General features: G+C 42.8%; 1 protein-coding gene across 1 annotated transcript; it reads right to left on the bottom strand.

The window, feature by feature from the left end:
* flrt1a (fibronectin leucine rich transmembrane protein 1a) lies at window positions 1-14,942 on the bottom strand. Its single transcript, XM_030100861.1, has 2 exons — window positions 14,870-14,942; window positions 1-3,194 (listed from the first exon to the last, which is right to left on the bottom strand). The coding sequence occupies exon 2, from the start codon at window positions 3,114-3,116 to the stop codon at window positions 1,059-1,061; it is 2,058 nt and encodes a 685-aa protein (XP_029956721.1). The 5' UTR covers window positions 3,117-3,194; window positions 14,870-14,942; the 3' UTR covers window positions 1-1,058.
* Between the last annotated feature and the right edge of the window lie 8,210 nt (window positions 14,943-23,152).

Below are 23,152 nucleotides of genomic sequence, written 5' to 3'. Positions count from 1 at the left end.
TTGTTTTTAACAAAACATGAACCTGGAGACAGCCATCGCTGCATTTTCCTCACTTGTTTGGATAAAACAAAGCCACTGTCTTAATCAAGAGCTGCATTTCATCAATAATGACAAACGGGAGGGTGGAAATTAAAAAAAAAAAAAAAAGCTTTTTTAGCAGAGACAAAAAGAAAAAACAACAAAACATCACATAAAGAACAAAATAAATAAATAAAGAGAGCTGTGCAAGGATTTCATTACTAAACAAACCACTGATAAAAATAGCGAAGCATTTTCAAACACAGCCCGGTCGGTATCCAAGTAAATTATCTACACGCTTGTGCTGCATTTCATGTGATGCAACACTACAATACTGATCCTGTGTGAATGATCTCGGGGGGGTTTTAGCCAGGCTGACCAGCCCTGTCAAGATCGTCACCCCCCCCCCCGACTACTGAATAAGGTAATAACAAGCCTACTTTAAGACACGTGGTTATTGGGTTGCTTGAAATAGAACAATTCACAGCTTTACAAAGCCCTTTCCTCAGATAGCTGGTAGGGCACATCAATATAGTTGAGGCATTTGGAACAATGACTTGATAAGACTACATACTGCGTTTGACCGGTGAACTGGAGGTGTGTACCAAAAAATGTCTCTTTGTCATACTTTATCCATTTTGAACTGGCTGCTGCGGCTCCTGTTCATGAAGGAGGAACTCTACCTGCACCTGTGCTCAGTTTGACCTTTTCACAGCGGATACATTCTTTGCTTACGTGTCCCAGGGAAAGAGCAGAAAAGGAAACATACACAGGCCATTACTAAGATGGTGAAGAAACACTCAGCTGTGCATTTACAACTGGGGCATCGGCTGCTGTGTCCTGCCGCGAACTGTTTTCACACGGGTTCAGTTTCAGTTGATCACTTACAGTTCTTTCAGTGCAGTGAACAGCAGGTCATTTGGAATGGGAGACCAGAAGAAGAAGGCACAGAGGGGTGCTTCAGAAGTGTCCATGCGAAGGGAAATTGTGCATCTATACAGTTTACCAATAACACTGTGAACAGGATCTGGTACAGTGCATCATGTGTAACAGTAGTCTATATCTGGGATTCCTGCTTCTCGATAGCCACGGTTAGTCCCATGTCCTGCATTAGAAACATGATTGGCACCTTTGTACAAGCCAGTGCCATTAGAGGGGAATATGGTATGAATGATGTAATCCTCTCGAAGGGGTTTCGGCTGCATCGGTTGACAAGCCGCCATCGGTGTCATCTGAAAGCCTGGGCCACGAATCTCCAGGATGGTGTTGTCCTTCTTAGTGCCAGACTCGATATAATCATCATAGTTTTTCCTTTTTTTTGAGTTGCTCCGAGTGTAGTGGTCACGGGAGCACAAATGCCCAGTCCTATGTCCATACCAACAGAAGACTCCAAAAATAAGAGCCAGAGATACAATGGCAGAGGCTCCACCAACGATTCCTGCCAGGGGCAACGTTGTCATCTTCTTCGAGTCTTCATCCTCCTCCTCCTCCAACGGACTCAGCTCTGACGTTTCAGCTTTTGCACAAACCAGAGCATCATCAGAGTCAGCATCTCCAGAAATCACACCTTTGCTTTCTGAGCTCGCGGGCAAGGGCACCATGCAGATGATGTAGCTAGAGCGAGGCTGCAAGGAGGTGAGCAGGTACTCTCGACGATCACCTCGGACGAGCGTCTCTGTCATCGACCCCATGGCGTTTCCAGTGCCGAGTCGGAGCCAGCTTAGCCTGAAGGAGGAGCTTGGCTGAGCCACGCTCCAGGTAACACGAACACTGTTGTGGGACAAAGGCTTCACATTGAGGGCAAGACTCTTACCCACTCCGCTGCTGCTGAGAGTGTAGTCTAAGAAAGAGTCGGGAAACCCAAGGCCAGGTCGCTTTGACCGCAGAGTGAAGAGAGAGCCCTGCGGAGGCGTGTTGGTAGTAGACCCTTCAACTCCAGATACACCTGCTCGGTCTTTGGTCCCTGCTGTCCTCACCACCTCACAGTCCTCCATCTCACTGGTCAAGTCTAGCAAAGGCATGTCTCTCACCCGGTCAGGCCCATGACAGGTGAGACCCCTGACGGTGATGGAGTTACCACGGGCATGCAGCCAGTCATAGAGCCATCGAAGGTTGCAGCCACAATTCCAGGGATTTCCTCGCACCAGCAGCTGACCCAGGCTATCCAGGTCTTTGAACAGTCCTCTCGGCAGTGTGGTCAGATTGTTTCCTGACAGGTCCAGCCTCTGCAGCCTTCGCATACCATCCAGGGAGCCGCGTGGCATATGTGTCAGGGCATTGTCCTGCAGTGAAAGTCGCTGCAGATGAGCACTGGGTAGGTTAACGGGTGGCGTCAGGAGAGAATTACGCACCAGGGACAGCTCCGTTAAGTTAGAGAGGCGAGAGAAGGTGTCATCTGCAATGCGCTGGTTGGCCAAAAGATTTCCATCCAGGACAAGACATCGAAGTGAGGCGAGGCCTCGGAAGGCGTGGGTCGGAATAGTCGAGATCCGGTTATCATCTAGACGGAGTTCTTCAAGAGAGGCAGGTAGCCCTGAGGGGATACTAGACAAGTGGTTGCGTGAAAGGAAAAGTAAGCGCAACCGTGGGTTGTCAGCAAAGGCCTGGTCCTCGATGGAGACAGTGGAAATAGAATTGTCGTCCAAGTGGAGTTTTTCTAGCAGGGGCATCCGAGCCAGTGTGCTACGTGGAATGGTGCGGATGTTGTTGTCCTGCAAATGCAGTTCACGAACAGATGGTGGCAGGTGCGTGGGGAATTCATCCAGTTCATTATCATAGAGGTAGACCACACGGACGGCAAGATGGCGCTCCAAGGAGGTCGGCAAGCCCGGGTTGTTGATGTGGTTGTTCTGAAGGTACAGGACAGATGCTGAGGGGGGCAGTGACGGGATGGAGCTCAGGCCACGGTCATTGCAGTAGATAAAGTCCTCATCGCACCTGCATACGGATGGGCATGACATATCAGTCTCTCCAACATACCCTTGTATCGTCGCTGCAGCAAAATGAAACATGCTGGCAAAGTGTGTGAAGCAAATAAACAGCATGAGGAGCCAAGTCCCGAGTCTGGTCACACATGCAGGTGCCATTATGATGCACATAAGCACTGTCTCTGTTTTTCCCAGGGTGCGGTTAATCCTCAAATCACTGCAGGAGGCTGGGATCCTGTGACCTCCACCCTGTGAGAGAAAGAGAAATTAACAGTTAGTGCTGATACATGAATTAGTGACTAGTCCCAGGTGATAACTCAGATGATTTCACACAACAAAATGCTGCGCTTCCAGTCTCTTACGTCTAAGCTTAGGTTTAAGCACTATGAGATTCTAGGAACACACTACTATCATTATTATTATTATGACTATGTCAAAAACAAAGACATCTTGCAGTCAGTAACCAGATTAAGTTTTCTTTTTCGACAATAATTAATTACTAAATCTTGAGGATGTGCATGCATGGATGGATCTGTGAGAATTCCCAACACAGCCTCTTACAACACACTGCCACCCAGTCAAAGTCAAAGAGGCACAAAGATACTCCACAGCCAACAATCATTATGCTGAATTAGGAAGAGTAATCCAAGATTAGAGGGGGGGAAAAAAAAAACAACTCAATTTGGGTTTGTGAAGTCGTCTGAATATTCAGACAGAAACAAGTCCAGGAAAGCCACTCTGGAATCAACAAATCCAATCTTACACTGAGAATTAAGCCTTGTGCGTAAATATGAGGCCTTGAGAATACTCTCCATGTCTAAATTATTTATGAGATCTTGAGAGGCTCCATAACTCCATTAGGAGTTGCCAGCAGATGGCTGCATTAGCCAGTAAGAGCTGAATATACTTTTCATTATCAAGTAGGAAGAACATGTAGAGTGATCACCAGGAGCATTCCGAGCCGGCTCGCCACTGTATAAAACTTCTCCCTGGATCGTGTTGACTTAACTGAGTTCTGTTGTATCGCAGTGCAATAAAAGAGTTACGGAAAGATAAAATCTGTAGCTGAATGCAGACGATGTGACAGCTAATTAACTATTTTCCAATCTCTGTAATTGTGCAGTGGGAATCCACATAAGCTGCGCTCAGATGCTGATTGGCATCGTGATTTGTTGTTGCTAATTAAGTGAGGGATACCATAACAGCAAGCACAGTATTGACAGCAAAGATTTGGAAAATGGTCAATTGCAACACTGTCAGTGACAAACTGAGCCCTTCGAAGTCTTCAATAACCAGGAGCATGAGTCAAACTGTTAAGGCCCACACCGCGGCGAACATAGTCAGACTGTAGTATTGATTTCGTCGCAAATCCGAGGTGATCTGCAAGAGCCAGTGGGCTCTCATACAGATTACAGTATTCCCAGGAGTGTAAGCTAGACAGCACGATAATTAACCGAATGAATGACAACTCTGCCGGGAGTTGAATTTGTCGAGTACGTATTTGCAAACATTCATCAGTGTGTGCACTTGTTCATGAGAAAAAAAACACTGGAAACTGTGAGAATAAACTTTGGAGACATTTCACTCATTTTCAAGTAATGAATCACCATTTGGGGAAAAAAAAAAAAAATCATCAAACACTCCAGCAGTTGTTCAGTAGAGACAGGTTCGGAGACATTTCATAGAACAGTAATTACTGTGGGTCGTTTGCAAATAATCACAGAATTCTGTGCCAATGGAGGATCGCTTTGAGTCTCCACTGAGAGACGTGGATGTTAAAATGCAAGCATGTAAATAATTCACTATTAGGTTAGACTTGAATTGAACTTCACGGTTCAACTATCAAACCCATCTGGACACTTTTATGCCCATTGATCGCAGCCATTTGATACTTCCACTAAAAACAAAGTGCGCAGCCTGGAAAATGGGCGTCTGAGATTGAGGCTGACTGGATGCAATTTATATTTTGGCTGCAGCGAAATGTGTCACAGACGGGAAAAAAATGGATTTCTAAAGCTGGGACGTGTGATGTTTTCAAAGAAAATCAGTTTTCAGGCAGAATTTTCTTTTTGTTCAGTTTGTCCTGCTGTTTTTTCTCTGATTCTGCTTGGACATTGTTCACATAATTCTGCATATATGACCCCAACCGGGAAGATTTCTTATGTGAAATTTTCTGTCGTCACCATCTGTCGTGCAATATTTGGTGTGCCGTGTTCTGCAGTTCATGTTTTCCCAACGCTGTGCTTCGAAATGGGAGTATTGACTGAGTTTCCGGCTCCACGAAATATTAACAACTCACGCTTTCTCTGTTCAATTCGACTCTCTAATCCCTTTTCTTGTGCCTATTTCCATTTCAGTCCTCTTGACACGGCAAAGTGGTGTCAGTGCACGTTAAGTGAAACCTGAAGAGTGAAATAAAAAATTTAAAAAACTGAGAATGTTACTTTACGCAGTTTGATACTGATTCACTTTATCATGAAAAAAAACCTCCCCAAAAATGACATGTAGAGTTTTCTGCTGAAAATGTTTCTGTGTGTGTGTGAGAGAGAGAGAGGAGGACAGAGGGAAAGGGGCTGAGTAGTGCTAAAGAATGGATGACTTCTGAATCCCCCGAGCTTCAGCAGTGAGTCTCTTGAACGGAGGAGTATTTGGGCCAGCCCTTTAAAAACAAGCTAGATGTGGTGTGAGATTGAAGTGGAGCAGAGAGCCAGGGGGATTAATAGAGCATATTGAGCCATGAGTCCCTGGATTAAGCAGGTGCTACAAAGCACAGCAGCACACCCACAACTCAGGATTTTTCTTTTTTTTCCCCATATTTCTGCCTCGTGGTTGCTCATTTTTCTCCATCTATTACAAAATGATATAAAAGCGCATGGAGCTCAGCTGCCCTTTGTGCTCGCCTGTGTGTGAATACATCTGAAGTCCTGTGTGTTTGTCTGTCCATGCACGATCAAATTGCAAACATTAACCCACATGTGAACAATCTATATGGTTGCAGTCTGCATTTCAGCTTCTCTATAAGGGTTGTGGGGTGGTGGGTGGGGGTGGGGGGTGGGGGGGGGGGGGGGGGGGGGGGTGCAGGGATGTGGGGTAATGTGTTATCCAGACAGCCAGCCGCCTTAGGCAGAGTACAGTACACACAACAACCCCCAATCTAATACTGGAACCCAAGACTGGATCGATTTACATAAAAAATAAAACAGACGGGGAGGGAGGGAGGGAGAGTGACAGAAATCAGCTCTGAGCAAGACCTCTGAATCCCATCTCCCCATTAAGACCCCCACAGAGGAATAGGGCTGAGAAATCTGGAAAACTGGATTTTGGATGACCGAAGGGGTTGCTGATGTATCGGGAAATCCACTTTACTGATGGCGGGGAAAAGATAATAGCAGCCCGCAGCTTATCTTACATGCCACATCTGCGGATCGCATTTTAGATTTGTGGATTGGACACGCGGAAAAGATGATGCAAAACATGCTGCTTAGGGTGATGACACAAATAAATCAAGAGACAGTCACAAATATGAGGCAGTAAAGTACAATCTAGTCACTCAGACCAAGCATCGAGGCTGTGGGGTTTAGTAATATTTCCTGTAATTCTGCAGATAAGATGCAGAAAGGTTCTGTAATCTTCAAGCCATCAAAAACAAGGACACACAAATAGACTTTGTTCCCTAGAAATAAACACAGAAACAGCTTAGAACAGATGCATTTTACACTCCGCAGATTGCTTCTATCCTTCGCAAAATCAAAGTCCTCATTGTTGCTTCATTGACATTTTGTGTAAAGAATGAAGCCGTCTATGTTTATGTTTTCGGTCCAAATGAGTCCCCGGGTCTGTGGCTCATGATCAATTTTAATTACAAATTACTTGATGTTCCAGTGCATCACAATCCCATCAAATCTCCATCATCTCCTCCTCTTTTGAGAATACGAATGTGCCATAAAGGCAGATTGAATAACGTGTTAAAGGCTAAAGAAGTAATGGATTCGCCCCCGTACTAACTCACTTTTCTTCTTGGTTTATGCACCGATTTCTTGGCATGAAGGATTGATTGGATTTGCACTCAGCAGTTTCTCATCTCAGCTGCTGACACAAAGACCCAGTGTATGTGACATATAGAGAGATTTGTGGTTTTTTCAGTGAAAATCCTGTGCTTATTTTTGTCACATAGTCCATAATAACCCATAAATGAAAAGTATTTGCACTCTGCACTGCGAGGACAGATTAAACGTGACCGCGGCATCAAGTCTTCGAAATACGATTTAAGAAAACAATCAGTTTCCCCACTTGCATGTGCAAAGTGAGTATTCATGCTTTACGGCCGTGACTCTTTCATTTATTTGTTTTCTAAATCGCTTCATCTCACTTTGGGCTGCAGGGCTGCGATGAAGATCCCTGCTGACGACGAGCGGAGGCAGAGCTCATCCCGGACAGGTCAGCAGCGGATCGCAGGGCAGAAAACAGGGCAATCACACACACTCAGGCCCTAAAGTTGCTTCGGATTTGTCAGACGGACATTCATGACGCAACCGTCCCGTTCCACCGTGTCCCAGAGGAGCTCTGCTGGGCTCAGATCTGGATATCATTGTAGTACAAAGGAGCCAATTTTGAGGAACGTTGAGACACAGTGTGTTATTCTGTCGAAAGTCCCCCTCAAACTGTGGGACAATGGTCAGTAACAGTACTCTAGTAGACTGCGGTGTTTAAACAAAGCTCAGTTTATTCTAAGTGTGCCAAGAAAATCTCGGTCTTCTGCACACAGGCTCTAACAGGTGGTGACTTGAGTTCCTGTTGTCGTTTTGCCATCTCAAACCACTGTGGCCATTCTCCTCAGACCTCTGTCATTTAGTGGGCATTTTCAGCGGGGAACCGCGGCTCTCTGGATATTTTCTCTGTTTCTCACCATTCTGTAAACCCTGTGGAGATGGCCGAAAATCCCCGAGGATCAGCAGTTTATGAAAGACTCAGATCAGACCATCTGGCACAAACGACCACACCACATTCACAGCCTCTTAAATCACCTTTCTGTCTCATCTTCATGCTCGGTTTGAACCTCGGCGGCTCATCTCGACCAGGACTGTCAAACACATTTCAGTTCAGGGGCCACATGCAGCCCAACTTCATCTTCAGTGGGTCAGACCGGTAAAATAGCGACCAAAAAATTACATTTAAACTTTCAACTTTTTCTTTCTTGTGGCACAGACTGTGTATCTTAACTATAGCATAACCCGTCATACCACCAGTCCAACACCCCATCCAGCTGCTGCTGCCCCCTTGAATTTTTCAGCCTCAACGTTTCTTCCCTGAGACGGCCAGATTACAGGTAAATCCTCCCAGCATTAACAAAAAGGCAGCAGCGCCTCGCAGCCATGTGCTTCCCCCACATTGTGTTTGAAGGTAACACCAAATCGTACATGATGCTGACAGGATTCTGGGAGGGTTTCGCTTTGAGCGTACAGCATGCTAACCCTGATCAATACCCTAATCCAGGAGGGTTTTACTGTAATGCAGTCAGTCACCTCAACTGAACTCAAGTGTTTTATTGCTAAATGCAGCAAAATTCAGTTTCCCTGCAACAAAGAAGAAGAAGAAGAAGAAGGAAGTCCTATTTTAATAAAAAAACATTAAAACTGATCTGCCCGAAGCTTTCCGGTGCACATTTGAGCAGCAAATTACCTGCAAAGCTTGATGTTCTCTGATGAAATGACATTTTAACACCATCATTACAATCTGAAAGAAGCAATTTCTTAAAGCTTTCTTAAACGCTCTGCTTCTATGAGAAAAGATCAAAGTGACAACAACAGAGGAAAAAAACGGATCCAGAACTCGAAAAACATGCCTTGTGTGAACTCTCAATTCTGTGACGCACTGTATCTCTAATCCCTGTAACAAACAGCAGCATTTTAACCTTGCTGATCACATGTATCTGTGTAGAACGAATTAATGCTAACGTAATCTATGAACTCCACAAACACCAGTTTCCTGCTCTTGGTCACATACATTTTTCTCCTGTTTAAGTGGACAGTTTGCAGTTTTAGCAGACAGTTTCCAGACTTTAGCAGCGATGAGGAAGCAGGGTTTGAAGTCGTGTTCTGTGTTCATAGCTGCTGGACGTCCAACATGGCCGCCAGGCATCCGCTCACAGCTCTGTCAAGGTGTCGGGGATCCGGAGAGCTTCTCCACTGATGTTATCTGTCTCCTCGTTTTTTTTTCCCCTCCTGTGCTGTTTTCAGAGGTTAATTTTCGCCCGGAAGGCAGCGGGTTTGTTGTGTGACTCAGCTGCCTCGGCCTCTCACAGCCTTGTATTTTCCAACCTGTCAGGGTTGAATTCAGATTTTACCAATTAAGTTAACCAAGCTCCCTCTCTCCCTTTCTCACAAATAAAAAAATCCAATCAGAGACCCAGCTGAAGCGTGACAACCGCGGGCCGACTCCTTGACTTAAAGGCAGAAGATAAATTTGCCTTTATAAGTCGCATTTAAAATGATCAAGTGCCTTTTCTCAAAACGGGGAAGTTGGCGCTTCTCGAGATGAAACCGTTTCCTCTATTTTGCGCAGCAGCAACATTAAAAGCGGTGCAAAGCATTTGAGAAGCCAGCCAGGGCCTGATCAAAGACCGCATTATGACCACCGACACAGACTGACACATCTGAAGTTTACTCGCCAGCAAGACTGTCGAGCTCGTGTTGTGTCTTCCACCGACGGCGCACAGCAGCACACGGCTCAGAGCCGAAAAACGCCTCCATTCTGAGCAGTGCCTTTTTCAAGATTATAGACAGGACACTGGAACCTTAGCTGAGACATCGGTGATGCTGCCATGAAGGAAGAACAGTTTCACCAGACGTTTTTTTCTCTGCATGTTGAACCAGAAGGTCTCATTAAAAAATGGTTTTATTTTGAGATTGTAGTAATTTTTCAAAAGAAATTGTTTGATTTTGGTGAAAATATAGACAATTTCATCAAGTATACTCTGTGACACAACAAAGAGAAACTTTAAAGTTTACATTTAAAGGTTATTTACTGAAGTTGAAATCGGGCTTCATGTATCCCTGATTGAACTGACTCTGCTGAATTTATCAAGCTGTAGCATTTACTACGTTTCTTTAGTACTGTGTCTGAAATATATTATACAATTTAATAAATCATTTTTACTAAAACAGGCTTATGAAGCACAGTTTTTAATAAACTCTCCACTTTTCGCTTTTTTTCAATCAATTTATCTGAACACCCCTGTAAAATTTCTCTCTTTCTGGTTAAACTCTTGTCTCTTGACAAGAAACTACTCAACTTTTAGCAACATCATAGCAAACAACCAAAAACTGAAGTTAGGACACAAAAGCTAAGAATAACATATAATCAAGAGAAATCCTGGGAACTGTTAACACACCGGGGCTTTGAGGATCTATTGTTTTGTATTGTTTTGTTCTTTCTGAGTTTTCTCGAACTGATTTCAATGGAAACAACAGTGACTGATTTGAAGAGATGCGTCGGCTTTTCAGTAACGTATGTGCCTGAGCAATTTTCACAGCAAATCCACAATTACTGCTCTGGGAACGGATGCAAACATGGCCACCGCACAGCAGTAAGCCTGCATTCAGCAGCATGAAGGGACCAAACAGAAGTTACCTGTGTGGATAATTCAGGTTCATCAAGAGAAACTGTGAGTTTTGAAGCGTAATTACAGCACAATGTGGCTCAATCTTCTATCTATCAAAACATCTATAAGAACAGAAAACCCTTGTAGGTTTTTCATCGTGTGGACGTTGATATAAACAATCTGTCCTTCAGAAAATTAAACCTGCGTCCTGGTTCGAGCCATAAAGTCTTATAAATAACTCCAGCGTTTCAGTGCTGGGACCGATCACAGGTCGCTTCCCGTCACACGCCGGGGCCGCGAACTCATCCCGTTTCGCAGTTCGCCGTATCACTCAAGTGCCTTCCAGCGCCGTGCATCTCCACGCTCCCCTCCGCGTCAAGCGGCCCGTACTGTAGCGAATACAGTCGGTGCAGCCCGGACTTCTGACGACTCAATTTCAGCCCGCACCGATTTAACAAAAGCCGTCCTGCTTCTCATTTAGAAGACACACTTGTGTCCTTGCTCTCGCCGTCGCAGTTTTTTTTTTTTTTTCCCCTAAATCATGGTTGTGTGAGACCCAGTTTTCCGTTTGCTTCATCATCATCGTCATCAGGCCTTCCTCACAATCACGCCGCCCTTTCACCGGCCTGCCAGCCGTCTGCGCCACAGTCCCAAACGTCTTTAAATGCATTGTCCAAAATTACAGACGTCGTCTTATTCTCTCCTCCAGTGATTTTGTCCTTTCTCTGCCTGTTTTTCTCTCTTTCCCTTCGCAGCAGCTCCTCTTCTCGCTCTCAGCATCATTTCCTCTGTTCTTTTTTTCCGCCTTTATTTTCCTTGTTCGAAGTATTAAGCAAAACAAATGCCTGTTCCCCCCCCCCCCCCCCCCCCTTTTTTTGACTGATGACTGAAATAATGAATGTCACCCAGTTAAAATCCACTTTTGTCTCATAAAACTTCCTCCCAGGGAGAAATGGCTCCAGTAATGCAACTTGGAGAATTAATTACAGAGCCGTTAAATATATCAAATTGTAATAAATCTCCTTATGAGATTGAATTGTAGCTGCGGTTTGAAAGTAACGGCCGTACATGAGCCCGCTTGTCTTGATAAATATTGTCTTGTGTTGCTGCACTTGAAGCTGTATGAGTTTATCATTCACCATATGAGGAATCACAGTGGATAAATAGATACAGGCCGCCCCCGGGGCTCACACACACACACACACACACACACACACACACACACACACACACACACACACACACACACACACACACACACACACACACACACACATATACACACTGATCCTATGCAGGGTACGCTTGACTTTGACTTTATACTGTGTCTGTGTGGGTTTTGCTGCTGCATGAAGTATCAGCTGTGGGAGTGATCAGATCTCAGGCAAAAGTTGCTTTGTTTCCCAAGATGCCTCACACACACTTTTCCAAAAGTCTCCACTCTCCCATCGCTGCACACGACCTCACTTTCACCCCAACAAATCTGGCCAGCCTGCTTTTCTAAACCAGTACAAGTTTCTTTAGTTTTTTTCATTTTTCTTAGTTTGGGAAATAAACAGAATTTTAGAATCTGGTCATTTATGTTAAGTTGTAAAGTCGGGGCTCAGTGTGTGTCTTAAGGCAAAACCCACCGTAAAGCTGCTGGTTACCGTTACTGAAAAACTTTAACTGATTGCTTTGCTTGGCCTCGTGCCCAAAAGGGAAAACGAGGAGGATAATCGAGCGTTACGGCTCACTGTTTAACTGTAGCTACAGTAAGTGTTAGTTTGTTTAACGGCTTCATTATCTCTTATTTAATCACTGCCGGTTTGAATAGGAGGTACAGTTTGGCTCGGTTTCTATTTGTTACACCTCAGTTTTAATTCTGAGGTGAATTGAAGATTTGTTTCCCCAGAAAGATGCAAAAACAGGGAAAGAAAACTTCATGTTGTGATCTTTCCAAGTGGTAATTTCTGTACATTTTGTTGTATTGTGGGCTAATGATTTTAAAAGTATGATCCTTTACAAAGGCTGGCTGAATTAAATTTGCATTAAAGAAACAAATAGTCTTCATGGCTCTTTCATTACACTTAAATTAGAGTAAAGCGCCCATTTCTCTGGAACCGAACAAACTGAGCGGCTTCATCTGAAGGCAGGAGAAAAGACGCTTTTAGTGCCTGATGAATGTGAAAATACATATTATTGAAAACAAACTTCCATATACTGTACAAAGCTATGCTGTGGTGTAGAGGCTAACGCAGTCACAGTTTGACCAATGCTTTAACGAGTATTCACTATTCAAACAATTCAAACTCAAACAATCATTGTCCATAAGCATAGAAAAGTATGATCGCCTGTCTCTTTAGATGTTTTCATGACTATAATCGACTGAAAGTGCTGCAGTTTGCATTCCCACACAAAGAACGGTAGGATGAAAACATTCCAGCTCCTTTAAACTCTTCCTTCCTCACAGAGGATCCTGGTTTATGTAAGGAACGTGTCTTCACAGACGATGGTGTGATAAATGTAAATGTACAAGCGATGCGAGAAGCAAGCGAGAAGCTCAGAGACTCAGTTGACTCCAAACATCATGAAAACAAAACGACAAAACGTGACAGAAGTTCATCATTTATGCTGAAGAATGGTGAGTGAATGAGACATCCGTGGCCTGGACGGATGGATGGATGGACGGATGGACGGACGGACAGATGGATGAATGGATGAATGGATGGGTATCCCTGTTATGTAATGTTCATGGTTGAGTCAAATAAAGTGTTAACACCATTCGTTGGCTCTGAATGCTGATGCAAACACAACATCATCATTATCATCATCATCCTCATCACCACAACCAACAGGAACATTTGTGGGAGGCTGGAAAGCTCAAGTCAACTAAGAGGCAGTGACTGTTCATTAATACCTATATTTTCATTTTATACATGTTTGGTTGATTAAAAACTGAAGGTGTTTATAGTCAAATGCCTGTTCATGCTCCTGAAGCTCACTGATTTCCAGCAACTTAAAGTTCCTGAAATGTACTTTTCCCTCACGGGAGCATGTCCAGGTGAAAATGTACAATTTTAATGATGTCTGATTAACTCAGTCAGAAATAAATAAATAAAAAAAATCAAACATGCGTTTCATTCTACTAACTGACACGACTTAATGTGAGTTTAATGAGCGACTCATCAAACTGCCCCACACAGTGCTGACAGCTCGGCTACCATAACGCAGCTATGTGACCATATTCAGCAAAAACACGCTGGGGAGGAGTTGTGAAGGACAAGAGCTGCGTTAACATGGAACTGGTCCCTTCATTTAAGGCAGGGGTGTCAAACATAAGGCCCACGGGTAAAGACCAAGCAAATTATAGAAATTGCAAAAGAAACCTTTGACTTTGTGTCAGGGTGAGTTTATGAAAACACGCACAGTGGAACAGCTTGGAGTCCCAGGTTTTTTGGACATGTCACTGAATTTTGTAAAAGAAAAAAAAATCATTAAAACTAGTGAAATGTTGAGATTGTAGTCATGTTTTGTAGTAATTGCAAAACATTTTACATTTTTCAAAACTTCCAATACACCCCACAACAAAGAAAAACTTTAAGTTTCAAATTTAAAGATTATTACGGCACCTTTTTTTTTTTTAACCAGTGTGGCTCGCTCAACTACTGAACTAAATGTGTTTGACAGCCCTGGCTTAGAGTGTCCATTTGGTTGATGGCAGCAAATTCACACATAACGGCTCAACAAATACTCTCCAAAAGGTGGATCGTTAAAAATGGACAGGGACTAATTCAGTGGATAAATGCTGAAGTGATCACGATCTACTGAGAATAGATTTAATTTTAATTAAACGTAAGTTTTGATTCTAAGAAACACTTTATCTGTAAAGGGAGGCCAGCTATTTGGAAGCACTTCATTGTAATTATTTTTAGCAAACCAAATAGCAATGCACTTTCTATACTGCAATATCTTTAGAACGAAATGTGACAAAACACTGCTTTTTAATTCATTATTGGATTCCAAATTTAAAGTTTTAAGTCCATGTTTTAAACCCATCTCTGGAGTTGAGGAGAAAATGCACAAATTAAATAAATGGATAAAGCCACATGAATTGAATTTTCCCCTCAATTGAACATTGTTCACTACTGTTAACCAAAGTCATGGATCATCTTCTTTTCAAGTGATTCTTATTGCTGTGACTCAAAATGAGAGCAGGAGTCAGAGACAAACAATTCGATCCTACTACAGTATGATAGCAATGTTAAAATTTAAGAAAACCAAAAGTGACAAAAACTTCAAACACACACCAGATCAAGCGCAGGATTTCGTGCGGTGAGCTTACTTTTTGAAGTGGGGCTGACAGAGCAGGAGGTGCTGCAGCACCATTTGCACTTTTCTTCCCAATGCGTCTCCAAAGCGTCTTCTCAGGCGTCCGCACGCAGTCCGTCAGCTCTGGGAGGCTGAGTCCGTCGGTGTTGTGTGTGTGTGTGTGTGTGTGTGTGTGTGTGTGTGCGTGTGTGTGCGTGTGTGTAGGAGTGTACTCAGTTTTTATAGGAGCAGCTCGTTCCCCAGAGTTTTTTTTTTTTTTTTCAATGCTCAGTTTTGATGGAGATTAGTTGTCACCTCTGGTTCCAGTTCTTTCCTCTGTGGAGAAACAGAGTGACAGGAAATATCAGCGGGGATCAAACATGACCATCAATGTCAGTAAAGTGTCAAAATGCCACATTTCACATGACGGACCTCTCTGCCCGCCATGTGTGCTAACACTGTAGGCCACTAACAGTAATTCAGCTTTTTGCAATTATGGTCATCTGCTTCTGGTTTAGAGGATTAAGTGATTTTTTTCCCCCCTTCATTTATCAAGCTTTTATTACTTTTATTCAGAATAAATTAGATTTCATTTGCAATGACTGTGACTCCATGCGACCCAAAACACTGTAAAGCCAAGAAAAATACTCCGCAGCGAAGCGCTTTTAATGCCATTTGTGAAAACACCAAGTCAGCAAACTTTAGCAACCCATTTTTCACGGCTGATTTTCTGCGTGATTTATTGATGCTAGGTTGATGATCGGCCATCTGTGATAGCTGAAGGCTTTTAAATTTCAGAACGCTATCAGTTTCTGCAAAAAAAAAAAAAAAAAAATCAGGCCTAACTTCCCGACGCTCAGCCTCCATCGCGCCTTGTTCCTTCACAAAAGCAAATGTGTAATGACTAAGAAGCTCCTGATTACCCAGTACTTCCTTTTATTTCCTCAGACAAGGCTCTGAAGCTGTGCCGGCAGTTCACCTAGACCTGAGTATTGATGCGGATGGCGTCCGTTTCTCACAGCTGATGGCGCTGTGACACGAGACAGCATGCCGTCCTCCTCGCAGTCACTTCGATTTACTCCCCTTGTCATGAAGCGAAGCTTCATCTGATCAGGCTTCTGAAACCGAGACTTATCGCTTCTCCCTTCCTTCATATCAGAACTTGGATGTGCGGTCTGAAAATGATAAGGATATTTTCCTAGAAGATTCTCCTCACGAGTCGCACTTTCTGAGACAAATGGCAGGATTCCTCGGTAATGTGGAGAAGTAAGTTCCATATCTTTACACAGTGCAGTTATTGAGCACAAATTTGGAGAGGAGTAACACCACGGACTAATTTAATGATCCAGAGCTGTGGAGCATGTGGGCATGTCTGGGACCACTCTGTCTTTTTTAATAATTAACAATCTGCACTAAGTTGAGGCATGATTCCAAGGAGCGATCACTAATTAGTCATTGATAGTTTTAAAAAGCAGACTGTCAAGCCTGTTTCCTCTTAAAAACGGCGGTCTGGTTACACCATGTCATATTGCTTTTTGAGGCAGAAAGGATCATTTATGTCCTAAGACTGCAAAAGGAATTTTGGAAAAGGTGGATGATTCGACCATCATTTCTTTAAAATTTTGTCTATTTTTAGCCTCCATTGTTGTGTTTGTTTGTGAGGAATATGGGAATAATAGAGGAAATGCACAGCATTCGTGTTTGTGTGTTTTTTTAGTTCATATTTAGTTTCAGTCATAGCTGTATTTTCTTCTTCTTTCATCATAAGTTATTCTGGAAAATGTTCGATCAGTATACGTTCTTTTTTGTATTGTTGAGGGTTCAGATGCATGAATGGGGAAGGTCATATGGAATAGAAAATCATTGTAGAATGTCGATGGATAAATGTGCAGAAGTTAAAGGGAAAGAAACTTGGAAAAGATATTAAGAATGAATTTGCCAAGCAGTAGTGAAAGAGACAGCAAGCGCTCATATTGCACCACGTGAACTAATGATTTCATTCTGATCTGGTAGGGATAGTTAAATATTAATTCTACTGTAGCTTCATATGTAAATGTGTACTGCACCACAGCAGACACACATTTATGATAAACATATACATATGAAATGAGGGTCCTGTCTGACAGTTTCAAAGCGTAAAGCATGAATAATGCATATTCAAAGAACAACTAAGACTTCATTACAGACATTATGATAAAAAAGCTGTATGTGTTACACTTCAAACCTTTAAACTGAGACACTTCTTCTCCAGAGTCTTGTAAGATGTCCTTGAATGCACTTATGCAGACAAGCTGCTTAAGATTTAGATCAGACTGGAGTCGATTTCAGAAAAGGGAAGCATAAAACTTAAATTGCTTCTTTGAAAGTTCAGTACAGACTTTGGCTGCCAATAAATCTCAGGTCCTTTGAACTGCTGCAAACAACAAACACAACTTAAATTCCTGGTTTTAGCATGATTTTAGTTTGGAAAAGGCAAAGTATTGGGTTGTAATCACCCGTCTACAGCTTTAAGACAGCAATGAAACGCCAGAGACTCTCAACACATTTCAATTTTACTTTCATTACATTATGATTAATATTATTTATATTAAAAAAACTAAATAATTTTAACTATGTTATGGCTGAAAACACTCATTTCCTGGTTTATGTCCTGGCTTTGCTCATCCTTCACCAAATCCGCCACCAATATGGACTCTTCTATTCTTTATCCATCTTCTGCTTAACATCCTTGATTTAATTAAATTGAGCCTGGCCACAGGAGGCAGATATGAATCTATGAATCCCACCTTCTTGATCCAGAGGGTGCAGCTGGTTCATTGCGTTTGGTACCATGTGGGCTGATGGTGTAGTGGTTGGACCACACTAACACTAATTAAATCGAACAACAGCCATTTATTAAGAAGAATTAAAAAAAAAAAAAAAAAAAGAAGAGTCAAATCACTGCCCAATTAGACTTAAGAACGGTTAGTTCCAATGGCCAAAGGAACACTTACCCTCCTGGGAAGTGTGAGCTTCACCACATCAGATGATATGTGCATCATGACTGTGAGTTCAGAGGCACTGTAAATAATTCATGAGTAAGACAATGAATGTGATTTTCAGGACTGGCTGCTATCTCAGTAGGACTCGCAAGTACATTAATTGCATCCGTGACTTGTGTGTTACAGTCACTGCTGTGACTCAACCTGTCGGCTACTGATAAACAGGCCAAGTCAACAATGAATTATTGTGAGCACAACACCAAATACCCCCGAACCATTTTACTTCTCGCAGTGTCTCTATTTGTCAATCGTGCCATAATCACCTGTGATAGGACTTATTTCCAAATAATAGTGCTTGTTCTCTTCTTGGCCCCAATTTTAACCAGGTGCAACTGCATTGCATTTGTTTTCCTTTTGTTTTTAATTTTGTTAAGGGACCACATGCACATCTGCAGTTCCCAACAGCACTGGTTCAGAGTAATTGGCTGACTTTGTTGCTTTCAGTCATTTCTTCTTGATTTTGGTGCTTCTGACTTCTGGCTGTTCGCCACCACGAATGATGTAACGTTGATATAACGAAGTGAAATACAAGCTCACGTCAACGCCATCTAGTGCAGTAGGGCTGCATCCCATTGGCCCAGCATACTGACATGCACACTGCATGGAAACAATTTATTGCAGTTTAGTCCATCTTTTGTGATGCAACTGTTTACACTGCAATATGGAGAAATTCGGTACATACTGAGCATATTTCATATTGTTTTATGCTTTTGTCTTTGCACTCCCTAATTCAACCCTCACCATAAAGGAGGAGCGCTTCACAGTTTGGAAACTTCTGATTCAGATTAATACGTAACGCAGATGTAAGGCACAGATGAAAATATGCTTTCAGAGTTAGAAACATAACCTTGCCACTGAACTGGAACTGAAACAAACACATTGGCTGTTAGCTACGCACTCGGAAGGCGGCGCGCCTACATGTAATTGCGGTGTATCATCGGCAGAATGTTCAGATTACTGTGTTCAATCGCACATATGCGGTAGTGCGGCGTCACCACAGTTCACATGTTCACCATGTTCACTGTGTGATAAACAAAACAGCAGCAGCAGAGGTTGTGAAAAAAAAAAAAAAAAAAAAAAGCACAACGCTGCTTCATAGATCTTGTTACTTCTATGTTGTTGAAACATGACTTATTGTTTTGCGGCACAATAAAGGAAGGTCTGCAGGTTACCTGGAGAGCTTTCAGGAAATTCTTCTGACACTAAGATTTATTGTAGAAAACATTTCTTCCTGGGCAGTCAGACAGCTCCTGGGCATGCAGGAAACACTCACAGGTTTTCCTGAAAAAGTCAGCATCCTCTTCTCAGAGGAGGTCCGGCGTGGCCGAACTGCCTTTTTCTCTCGGCGCACTCAACCTCTCGGCTCTGTCATCGCATCCCATAATTCCTCTGATCATTGCTACGACACTTAACTGACCTTTTGATTTCCAGCTCTGACACACAGGTTGGGTTGCATATCTGCAATTTTCGAGCTCGAAATCTCCAGTTGGAGTCCTGCCAAACGCCTCCCAATTGACCTTGACGGGGCCGAGCCGCTGTTCTGCCCTCAGAAATCCGGCCCTTAACAAGAGCCGTCAATCACCGCGACACCCGCGTGGCTGCTCCTTCCCGGACCCGCGTTCGGTCTGATCTCAGACGAGCGAGGGCTACAGCTGCTATTGCAGATTTTTCTGTGAGTAAAATCTGCTGACTCAGGTCCAGTGGCTTGCACAAACACTCTTTGTCTCCCATCTGGACTGCTGCAGCTTCGATCTGGCTCAGCACCCTGAATAGAACTGCATCGCGGCTGTCACGCTAAACTTTATCATACACTTGGCCTTGTTTTCCATTACTGTCACAAAAAGAGGTAATGCACTGGGAAGCAGCGTGAACCGGGTAGATTTTCAGCCATCGAAGCAATATATTAGTATTATCCATCTGACATCGCTGAGGAAGAGTTTAATAGAAAGGACAACTTAAATTTCAACTGAATTAAACTGATGTAGATTTTCTTTGCCGGTACTTTTTGCTCTTAGTTTCCTCCAAATATTACATTAAGCTTACTGTATCGATCATGGAAATAGGACTTCAGAGTTCAGTGTTGGCAACTTGATGTCAACAGCAGCATCAGTTTTGAATTTTGAAACTAAAAAGATGTGTCAACCACATTTCCTGGATTATAACAAGTTTTTTTGGAAGTTGTTTTTGCTCTCATGTGACTTTTATAAAGTGGTTTTAGTTAACAGTAAAAACAAAAAACAATTCAATAGAACGCAGAACAAAACTTTTCAATATTCTGAATGAAAGAGAGCAGAAAGAAGAATAAAGCTGCCTAATCTGCCGCTTTTTCTCAATTATGTTTGGTGAACATTAAAACAAACTAAATGACTATAAAGTCTGATTGGCCTGCTCAAAGCAGTCCAGACCTGCAGACTGCAATTCCTGGTCTTGGGCCTCGTTTACACACCGACGGTGCTCAAAGCCACTGGAAACACAATGTTACTTTCTGAAAACTCTGCAACTCCATCTTCATTGTAACGAGTGGAAAAGCATTGACTCTCAAGCGTTCCTTAATGATAATCTAACTTCATCATCAGTCACTAGGAATGTCTCTGTACTCACCAATCCTACTGTTGTTTATAGCCTATTATCTACACAACTGAGTGGTTTCATTGCAAAAACAAACAACGGTGGCACGACGTGTCCTGGCAAGAACACTGCTTCATTTTCAGCGATTCTGTCCTTTCTGTGTGAACCGACACTGATTTCAAAAGACAAACGTAAAGCATTTCTGAAACAAAAATGCAAAAAATGATGCCTTTTCACTTGAAACATTTAAACGAGGCCTAAAGCACACGGTTCAAATTCAATGACAAAAGCACAAGTTTATTTTAATACTTGATAGGCACCATTGCTGATGTGTGACTTTCTTGAATTCAGCTTGTAATTGAAGGTTTTGTCTCACACTGTGTTCAGTGCTGCAAGATGACTGCCATGATGGAAGCACTGCAATCAAAATGAAATGGAAAATTGTTATTATGAGAACAGATTTTTACTAAGCAGCAGTGAAAGTGGCAGCTGACACTGTTTCAGTGCGTCATCTCAACAGTCCGGAGTAAAGAGAAGCACACTGCTTCATCTTATGTCACATCAACTCAGTGTTGATATTCCCCACTGTCCGTCCGCAGAGACATATAGGAATATATAGCAAGACATACAGCAAGCATTCATTAAAGTTGTAGTAAAATTGTTCTCCAAATAGCTACAAACAACAAACACAACAGCAGTTGTTTGCATTAGGCCGATTGCACGTGAGTTGTGAGACATGTACTTGCTTGTGCACAGCACTGTGCAGCTTGAAACTAATAGGAAAACACTGAACCATTGACTTAAGATGCTGTTTTCTTTATTCAAAATAACAATCATGTTATTGGATTGGAGATGAGATGCTGCCCTGATCTTCATTCAAATGTATGCAGAGCCTCGCATCAGCTGATGTATTTCCTTCATTTATATCCTCCAGGCCCCCCTTCCTGTCACTGAGACATGCTGGAGGTTGCCCATGACGACGGTGAGACACCGCGAAGTGATAACTTGTCCATGTGGGAGTTGTTCCAGTTCTGTAAAGCCGTTCAGTAATTGGACGAAACACCACTTTGTTAAAACGCGACAAATCCGCCGAACCACGTTCACCTCTATCACCTCTGAATTTCTCCACAGCACAGAGAGTGAGCGGCAAGAACATCGGAAGTTGGTGTTAAAGAAAGGTTTTAATTCTATTTCTAAAGTTAAAACAACACTCCCCTGTACGTTGCTGCGGCCACTGATCTGCACCACTGCACACCAGTAAACAGGTTGCTTTGATCGGCAACAGACGAAAACACAAGACTACCAAATCCAGGGAGACTATGGCCTGAGAGTCATGACATTCTGGAGGACACCGTTGGTGCTATTGCTCATCTCGTGCATGTACAGACCATGTACAGTAGTCAGAGTGTTTTCGAAAAGCTGCACTTTCAGTAGCTCCAGACTCCCAAACTGCTCTGAGAGTTTTCAGTTTTCACTTGAAAACGCGGTGTAAACAGGGCCTGAGACAAAACATTTATCAACCTTCCTATCTGAACCAGAGCAAAATACGACAAAACAAATCATAAATAAAATTAAAGATGCATTAGGTAGATAACGCCACACGATCTGACACTGTCGGTATTATTAATATTGTTTATGCTGATATCGAGATATTGTGAGAGACGACTGTTTTTCACATCATAGCAATGAGATGGTCCATTATTATATGAAAATATACATTATGTATTCAAACACATAAGAAATCTATGAGTCGCTTTTCAAGATCAAGACACACTAAATGAACAAAACGTGAGAAAGCAATTACTGAAAGAGCTGTAATTTAGAATCAAGCTTTGAAAACTTCAAATTACTATCCAAGTGACGGTCAGACCTGCCTACAGACGTCCAGGTTCGGGGTTTTTTTTTTTAAATCTGTGTTTCTGTAGCGCAGCCTTTCCGTCTCCATGTGGGGCCGAAAGGAAAGATCTAAATGAGTGCGTGTGTGTGTTTTAAATTGCTTCTTTCTCACAGCAGGTTCAACTGTGATAGACAGCAAAGGTGCAGAACCTGAAGCTGAAGTGATTTCTCTCCCTCACACACACACACACACACACACACACACACACACACACACACACACACACACACACACACACACACACACACACACACACACACACACACACACACACACAGCTCTCACACAGATACCCTGCGATGTGATCAGACTTTCAACGCAGCTGCACATAATGTGTATTCACCAAACAGGGAGGTGGTGGAGAGCAGCGTGGTCCGCAGTGACGGAGATGACAGATAATCCAGAGAAATCGCGGCGAGCGAGACGATTTCACACGTACATTTGGCTCGGACCTTTTCTCCATCATTGTCCCCGAGTTGTTCTCGCTCTTTCCTATTCAGTGCTTTGCTGTTTCCTTTTTTTTTTTTTTTTTTTTTACCCCCCCCCTCAGAGGCCCATCTCAATGACAACTGAAAGAGCATTCTCTCTTCCCTCGTTAACTGAGGAGTGCATCAGTCCTAATAAGAAAGCTTTTACACGGTTAATTAAGAGACACTGTAATGCAGTATGTAATGCTCAATTTACTCTATCTCATTCTACCCCTCGTCCTCTTTAATTTCATTCTGAATCAATCTGTCCGACTTTTTTTTTTTTTACCCTATTATGTGGACTTTTCTACATCAAGGCTCGCTACGATTGTCTAATTTGCTCG

Source organism: Salarias fasciatus, chromosome 10 (assembly GCF_902148845.1).
Source record: "Salarias fasciatus chromosome 10, fSalaFa1.1, whole genome shotgun sequence".
Classification (NCBI taxonomy): Eukaryota; Metazoa; Chordata; class Actinopteri; order Blenniiformes; family Blenniidae; genus Salarias; species Salarias fasciatus.
Note: the sequence above shows the minus strand (reverse complement) of the source record. Positions and strands in the feature narration are given on the sequence as shown.

Coding starts and splice junctions, on each gene's coding strand:
- flrt1a (XM_030100861.1), bottom strand. CDS start 3,116: ATGTGCATCATAATGGCACCTGCATGTGTGACCAGACTCGGGACTTGG.